We start from the raw sequence: 8,397 nt of genomic DNA, 5'->3' as shown, positions 1-8,397 counted from the left end.
TTGTGGGCTGCTCCCTTGACGAAGCCAGGAGCCTCAAACAGACACAGAGTACAAGGGACCTCCTCTAGAAGACAACATCGACAAGGTTAGCTGTGGCATCTCGCCAGATGGGGTGTCCGCTGCCCATCACAGGTTGATTACGCAACAGCAGCAGGGTGAGACCTTAAGGAGCTCCTTAAAGCTTCAGTTGGCCTGTGGATGGCAAGGCTGCTGGCAGGACATTCAGCTCTGGACCCACATCCACCACCCCGAACTCATGCACCTCGCGTCTCTGAAAGCACTTCCAGAGGGGCATTAAATTCCACCCAAGATGACCGAACACACACACACAGGCGGAAATATTTACTGCACAGATTCTATTTATTGGGAAGTTAAAATCGGTGACAGTCATTACCAGTCTGATACTGTTAGCTGATCAACAGTTTTCATTCATAATTTTAATTAAACGCAGCACTGGTGTTGAGCAGACCACCCATTTGAACTGAAATTCATGATTGCAGTCAAGTAATTGGTCACTTCAACCCTTGTGTAGCCTCTTGCAATGGGAAAGACTGAGCAAAACTTTGCACTGCTACAAAAAACTTCAAAAGATACAACAGAATCCTACAGGGCAAAACAGAAACAAAAAATGCAGCAGTACAAAGGATAGAGTGCGGACAATGGTGGCAGAGAGAATGGTGACAAATTAACATGTTCTCACTATGCAGGCACAACACATTTCCATCTATTTAACAGCCAGATTGTGAGGCTGTTGCAGTTGTTTTTGAAGCTGCTCCTTGTTGAACTGTACAGGAGTACACCTTCCCACTGCTCCAATCTCTGCCAGGGACTGCTAGGTAGCTGCTGAGACTGAAGCTGTTGTCCGGGTTCCGCGATGCCACGCTGGTTTGGACATCACTGCTCGTCGGGCTCCCATCGACTGTCCAGCTGACCGCAGCAAAGCCCATGGACAGTTTGCTGACCAGGCAAACTAACGTGCCGGCTCCTTTAGTGGATATCTCATCGGCTGAAGGTCCGAGCAGTTTTACTGAAGGGTCAGGGAGTTGCCGAGCTGCAATCAGAACCAGAGAAGACATATTTGTATAAAACGTCAGAGAAACATTGGCATCATTTCCAAGTTTAAAAGAAACTGCAGTGAAAGGTTATAGCTTCCTGTAATGGGTCCTGAAATTCATCAAGTGAGAAGATTTTATTTTGATTGTCAAAGCTTTGAGAACAGGAAGTACTAAGTTTGATGTAAAATTTATTGTTTTGGGATCCTCCTGGTGACTCTGGATTGAAATGAAAATCGCCACAGCCCCTGAGGACCATAGTCTGCTTTCACCTGTTGAGAGCTGACTGGTGGTGATTTAACCTGTGGGCCACCACACCTCAGGCGAGGGGCAAGGTTGAGAAGGTGAGCCTTCACGAATAACCTCAGCCATTATGAGAATTGAACCCACTCTGCTGGCACCGCACAACATCATGAACCAGTCATACAACCAACTGCGTTAAACTACCCTATGGATTAGAACATCGCTCACTATGGGTTTTTCTCCTCCAGCTCCCAGGTTCTATCCCCAGTCTGTGTTGAGTTGGATGATATCAGGTGAATCACCAGAAATGCTTCATTTGACCCCCGTGCCCCTGTTTGGGAAGAGAAGAGATTCCAGATTCCAGTGCTCACCAAAACCCAAGTGATCACTGCCTCTGAAAATCTACAGGGATTTATTCTGACACTGTGCCATTAATGGACGTGTGAGACACAAACTGTCAGTGTAGGGTGGCACCAGACCCAGGGAATAGACCCACACTCTCCTCCCAGCTGCACCTCTTTCATTTCCCCTTTACAAGCCAGCCATCATTAATACCCCTCCATTAATGGCCACCCACTGCCACAGGAAGGGTAGAAGAAGCATCTCAAACTCTTGACAACATATGAGGTCACCAGGTGTGTGGTCTAGAGGTCCATAGACAGTAAGTGTCAAGGCTCCAACTGAAACAAGCCTGAGGGAATGAGGGAGACAATATCCAAATATGTGACTGGAAATAGAAAGTTGCAAAGTGGTTAAAAATTCCACACGTGCTGATTGAACAAGCAGAAAATGTTTACAGCAGAGGCGGAAGCTATTCGGTTTGCCGTGTCCATATAAGGACAATTCAGCTAGTCCCAGTGTCCCAGCTTCCACCCAAACCCCCATCACCCTGCAAGGGTTTTCCATTTGGATAATTATCCAATTCCATGTTAAAGCCACTATTCAATCTCAGACTGCATTCCAGATCATCAACACTTGCCGTCTGTAAAATAAAGATTTTCCTCATGTGGCCTTTGGTTCATTTGTAATTCAGTTTATATCAGTGTATTCTTATTCTGAACCCATCAGCCAATGGGAACACTTTTTACTCTATCCAGACCCCTCATGGATTTTAGCACCTCCATCAAATCTCCTCAAGGAGATCACCTCCACCTATCCATGAAACTGAAATCTCTCTTCCCTGGAACTGTTTTCATAAATGTTTTAAAAGCAGGTGGCTCTGTGGCACAGTGATTTGCACTGCTGTCTCACAGTGCCAGGGACCTGGGTTCTGCCTGTGTGGAGTTTGTTCATTCTCCAATGTCTGTGTGGGTTTCCTCCGGGTGCTCCGGTTTCCTCACACACTCCAAAGATGTACAGGCTAGGTGGATTAGCCATGCTAAATTGCTGCTTAGCGTCCAGAGATGTGCAGGTTAGGTTACAGGGATAGAATGGAGGAGTGGGCCTAGGTAGAGTGCTCTTTCAGAGGGTCAGCGCAGACTTGATGGGTTGAATGGCCTCCTCCTGCACTGTAGGAATTCTATGATTTCATAAACATTTCTAATGCCATCACATCCTTCCCAAAGAGTGTTACCCAGAATTGGACACAATGTTCAAGTTGTGGCCAAATCAGTGTTTTATAAAAGACCATCAGAATTTCCTTTCCTTTGTTCTCTATGCCAATATTTCTAAAGCCCAGGATCCCATGTACCTGTATAACCACTTCTTCAATCTGCCCTGACAACATCAATGACTTGTGTAAATATAAACCCATACAGGTGGATGCAATAGGTCCCATGACATTATTATCCCAGTGTCCTGGTCAATATTCTTTCAATTAATTCCATTAAAAATAATAATTGATGATTGGTCACATTGTGTGCAGCATCTTGCTCTGTGTTTATTGCCTGTTCTGTTTTGCTGCACAGACAATAATCACCCTTTCAAAGGGTAAGAGAAAGAGAAATATTTCAGGACATGAAAGGCATTATACAATTAAATATCTTTCCTTCGATTTAAACTGCACCATCGAATGATCAAAATTCTACCTGCATCAACTGTATTTTTAAAATATAACAACCAATTTCAGATGATTTTAGAAATGAATTTGCAAAATCAGAGCACTATGATCAGAAACAAAACTAATGTAGAAAACAAATATTAATAAACAGTTAGGATCAAACGCAACACAAGCTCAGGATGCAGAACTAATCATTATACCGGTGTTTCTAGTTAACAGAACTGGAGCTGGAGACTAAAGATTTAATTATTAAAATTGACATTTAACAAGCTAACAAATAACTGATTTTAAATAATTAACTAATTTCTAATTTTCAAAATCCACGCAGCAAGTTTATTCAAGAGGGATAATCCAGCCACTTACCTGCAACAAAGAGTTTGGTCCCTTGGCCAAACACCCACACAGTGTGATGGTCTAGGGTTCAGTCCATACAGTTATCCCGGATACTGGAATCAGACTGAAAACACGCTCAGATTCTCCAGTCCAGCATTATTCAGACTTCCTGTATTCCCAGAGTTCCTGTTGGTGAGGAATAATAAGGAATAAACTCACAGCAACATTCACACACTGACAGTAAAATATCATCAACACTCAATACCGGGCAGTGAGATTCAGAATTTTATCAAAAATTGAATGATAGTAATTATAAAATATTGTATTAAGGACAACATTCAAGTGATTTTATGTAATGTAAAATATTAGAATGTGTTACCAAACACAAAAGTTATTAATTTTATTATATTTGCTGATTTCAGTTATTGTTTTACCTTCTGTCACTGTGACACATAAGCACTGCTCGAGGAAACCCACTTTCCACAGTAATAGACGGCAGCATCATTCACCTCCACGTTCTTTATGATTAACTGGTAAATGTTGTGGCCGCTGTTGGCCTTCGATGTGAAACGGTCGCTACTAAACCCGGAACCATAGCTAGGGGCACTGCTAGAATGATGATAGGAGAGGACCCATTGAGGAGCTGATCCTGGTGTCTGCTTGTACCAATTAACATAATAGTTATCACCCGCTCCAATGTTACAGTCCAGTGTGGCCGTGTTTCCCGGTGTCACAGTCAGGACTGGAGGCTGAGTCAGAGTCTGAGACTGTCCATCTGTAAAAGAGCAGAAATTAAACATTATAAATTGACTGTTTAAAAGTGATTCCAAGACCTCCACCTGCTGCTGCGGGAGGAGCAGAGTTCAGTGTTTGTACTTACAGCCCAACCACAGCGCCAGAGAGCAGAAAAAACACAACATCCGCATCATTTCTTCCAGTAAGCTTGCTGTCTCCTTCAGCGAGTGTATCTGTGCCAGACTGTGGCAGCAGCTGCCCATTGAACCCAGTTATAGAGCCATTCAGACCAGGAAGGAACCCCATGCAAATTAGAGAATTCACACTCACCAATCAGAGGAAGGACATGACCCCCGCCAATCAGCGATACAAACACAAATTGAGACAGGAACGTCACTAATTTACATTTCAAAGCCAAGAAACTGAATCCTCTGACATTTCCCACTTTCCGCTCTTTCAGATGCTTGTTTATTCTGTTCGGCATTGAGTTTAAATTAAAACAAGAACTCTGCTATACCACATTCTGGGGCATCTCTCTTGTGTTGAGGTTCTTTCAATAGTGCTCACATCTTTTAAATTGGATTTCTATAACACTTCTACATCACACGTTGGTATGGCTGACGTTACAGGCAGCTTCTTACCAGCGAAACAATCTGAAACATTCTCACCATGACTAACTCTTCATCATCTCATACTTACTGTGTGACCCCTGCACTGACACAAGGGTGAATGAACCCTTCAATTAATGTTCAGATAATCTGGGCATGTGGATATTGACACTGCTTCAGCAGTGAATGAACATGCTCAACAGGAAAGGGACTGGAGTAGAATTAGTTACCAGTGTGCTGACTTACCTGTCACCTGACTACCATATTCTAGCCTGCTATCAGTCACCAATAGACTGTCAAATTATAATATCTTCAGGAGTTCCAAGAAGGTTAAACCACAAAAGTTTATTTAGGCAAACAAAAGTAAAGACCGCAATATGGCATACAGTACATCAGTCCCAGTCAGGGCCACCGATCATGCCGGTCCCAATGCGGGCCGGTTTTAAAATACTTGTTTCACGAGTCCCAGCTGGTAGGCCTCCACCCCTCAGCAGGGGAGGTTGTATTCCACGAGCCCTATGAGGAGATCAGTTGGGTCATCCCTGTAGGTCTCGTGAAGGCTTTATTTTGAGAGTTGAATATATTTTGTTTATTAAACGGTCAGCAATAACTTTATGGAAAAGAAGAAAAACAAACTACTTAACAGTGACATTAATCTGTAAATAGGCAACAGTGCACTGAAGTTACCAGCATGCAGATCAACCCGCCGCTCTCTCCTCTCCCAGCAGCTGACTTACATCAGTGGAAAGTCGCCTCTCATGCGGGTTATTACACAATATATTCTACTAACTGTTAAATACATTATATTAGTGACTTCTGGTGACAGGTTGTGCTGAGTAGTCGCACATCAGGTGGTTCTCTTCCTGCGAACACGAAAATAGACTCTTTTACTCAAAAGAGCCCGATAATAGAGGGGAAAAAGTGTCCCTGCTGATGCACGATCAATTACGCCGAGACAAGAGGAGAGAGTAATCAAGGCTTTATTACGCAGAGATGTGTGGCCTCCCGCAGCTGCTACCGAAATGGCTGCCGTTCGGAGAGCACACACATTTATACTCCGCCTACTGGGCGGAGCCAGCAGGCAGGGATCTACGCCCGTACCTGTAGTACAGGGGCCTTACCGTAATACCCCTCGTATGCGGTATATACAATACAACAGTGGTGACTACCACATTCACCCCCTGTTAAAAAAGAGTCCAGCGGGGGGGGTGGAAAACTATTTACATTCAGGTGTTTAACATTTTAAGGAAAAGTTTACAAATTCAGACGATCGGGCGCCTTGATCCGTCGTTGCGAGCGCCCCTGGTGTGATCCGTTGTTGTGAGCGCCGTTGTGAACGCCGCAGTTCTGGTGACGGTTTCGGCGTCGGTGACTCCGGGAGCATGTCGACCTCATCTTCATCCCCGGGTGGGACCAAGGGGAGGACGCATCGTCCTGGAGCGGGAGCTGTGGTGGGGTGCGCTGGGGGGAGGGAGGGTGGCGCCGGGGTAGAGGGGGGGGGGCTGTGGGGACCCAGCTGGTGCCAGGTCCCTGAGGGAGGTAATGCCTCCAATGCCGCACAGCTTCAATGATAGCTTGGGCCTCCTTTTCGATGGAGGAGTGCTGAATTTCGGAGGCATGGCGGGTGCGGGAAAAGAATGCCATGGGCCTGCCTGCATGGTTGAGGGTGGCGGCTAGAGCGACGTCTGATGCATCGCTCTCGACTTGGAAGGGGAGCGCGCGTCGACCGCGTGCATCGCGACCGTGGCGATGTCAGTCTTGATACGGTCGAAGGCCTGGTGAGCCTCGGCCATCAGGGGGAAAACGGTGGAGTGAATGAGTGAGCGGGCCTTGTCCGCATAGTTAGGGACCCACTCGGCGTAGTACGAGAAGAAGCCCAGGCATCGTTTGAGGGCCTTGGGGCAGTGGGGGAGGGGGAGTTTCATGAGGGGGCGCATGCGATCGGGGTCGGGCCCTAGCACTCCATTCTGGACCACATAGCCGAGGATGGCTAATCGGTTCGTGCTGAACACGCACTTCTCCTTGTTGTGGGTTAGGTTGAGGAGTTTAGCGGTGTGGAGGAATTTGGAAAGGTTAGTGTCGTGGTCCTGCTGGTTGTGACCACAGATGGTGACGTTATCCAGGTACAGGAAGGTGGCCCGCAGTCCGTACCGGTCAACCATTCGGTCCATCTCCCGTTGGAAGACAGAGACCCCGTTAGGACACCAAAGTGAACCCTAAGGAAGTGGTAAAGGCGGTCGTCCGCTTCAAACGTGGTGTACGGGCGGTCCGCCTTACGAATGGGGAGCTGGTGGTAGGCAGATTTCAGATCCACTGTTGAGAAGACCCGGTACTGTGCAATCTGATTGACCATATCAGATATGCGTGGGAGGGGGTACACGTTGAGCTGCGTTTACCGATTGATGGTCTGACTGTAGTCAACGACCGTCCTGTTTTTCTCTCCAATTTTCACAACTACCCACGGGCCGCACGTGTTGTGAGGCGAGCAAGGTGGCGGCGCCCACGGGCCGCACGTGGTCTGAGGCGAGGAAGATGGCGGTGCCCATGGGTCGCACGTGGGGGGGTGCAAGGACAATAGCGGCGATCGAGCGGGCCTGGCACATAGCAGCGAAATGTCCTTTATTCCCGCAGGCCTTGCAGAGTGCGCTCCGCGCCGGGCAGCTCTGCCGGGGGTGTTTTATCTGTCCGCATAAGTAGCACTTGGGTCCCCCGGGGTTGGTTGACTGCTGTGCGGCGCAGGCCCGGGGTTGGCTGGGGGCGGTCGTGATGGGGTTCACAATGGGGTGTTTGCTGGTGGGGTCCACGATGCCCAGGAGGGGTGGGCCGTGCGGTCAGGGGCTTACGCCTGTACATTGCGTGAGGGCACTGTGAGCGAGATCGCTAGTTTCTTGGTCGGTGCGAGGTCGAGGGTAGCCCCTTCTAAGAGGCGCTGGCGGATGTAGGCCGACCCTATGCCCGTAACGAACGCGTCTCTAACTAGCAGGTCAGAATGTTCAACGGCCGAAACGGCCTGGCAATCACAGTCTCTCACTAGGGCGAGCAGGGCACGCCAGAAATCTTCCACAGACTCACCGGGGAGTTGATGCTGTGCGGACAGGAGGTGCCTGGCGTAGATTTTGCTGGTCTGCTGAGTGTAGTTCTCCTTCAGTAGCGCCATGGCCTCAGCGTAGGTCGGTGCATCCCGGATGAGGGGAAAGATATCGGAGCTCAGCCGTGTGTCAAGAATCTGGAGCTTCTGTGCCTCTGAGGGTGGTTCTGTCGCAGATCCAATGTATGCTTCAAAGCAAGCTAGCCAGTGGTCGAAGGCCGACTTGGCATTGTCCGCTTGAGGGTGCAGCTGCAGGCGATCCAGCTTGATGCGGAGATCCATTGTAGTAAAATCTCTGCGTAATAAACTGATGCACTATCAATTACGACCAGACGAGAG

The 8,397-nt window shown here is 47.8% G+C and overlaps 1 protein-coding gene across 1 annotated transcript; it reads right to left on the bottom strand.

Annotated features, from left to right (window-relative positions):
* Positions 1-341: 341 nt before the first annotated feature.
* On the bottom strand, positions 342-4,604 carry LOC140395225 (immunoglobulin lambda-1 light chain-like). The gene is made up of 4 exons (XM_072482770.1): positions 4,508-4,604; positions 4,088-4,402; positions 3,658-3,708; positions 342-1,051 (listed from the first exon to the last, which is right to left on the bottom strand). The coding sequence occupies exons 1-4, from the start codon at positions 4,554-4,556 to the stop codon at positions 729-731; spliced, it is 738 nt and encodes a 245-aa protein (XP_072338871.1). The 5' UTR covers positions 4,557-4,604; the 3' UTR covers positions 342-728.
* Between the last annotated feature and the right edge of the window lie 3,793 nt (positions 4,605-8,397).

The sequence above is a fragment of the Scyliorhinus torazame genome, chromosome 18 (genome assembly GCF_047496885.1).
Source record: "Scyliorhinus torazame isolate Kashiwa2021f chromosome 18, sScyTor2.1, whole genome shotgun sequence".
NCBI lineage: Eukaryota > Metazoa > Chordata > Chondrichthyes > Carcharhiniformes > Scyliorhinidae > Scyliorhinus > Scyliorhinus torazame.
This window is presented reverse-complemented; position numbering and strand designations above follow the sequence as displayed.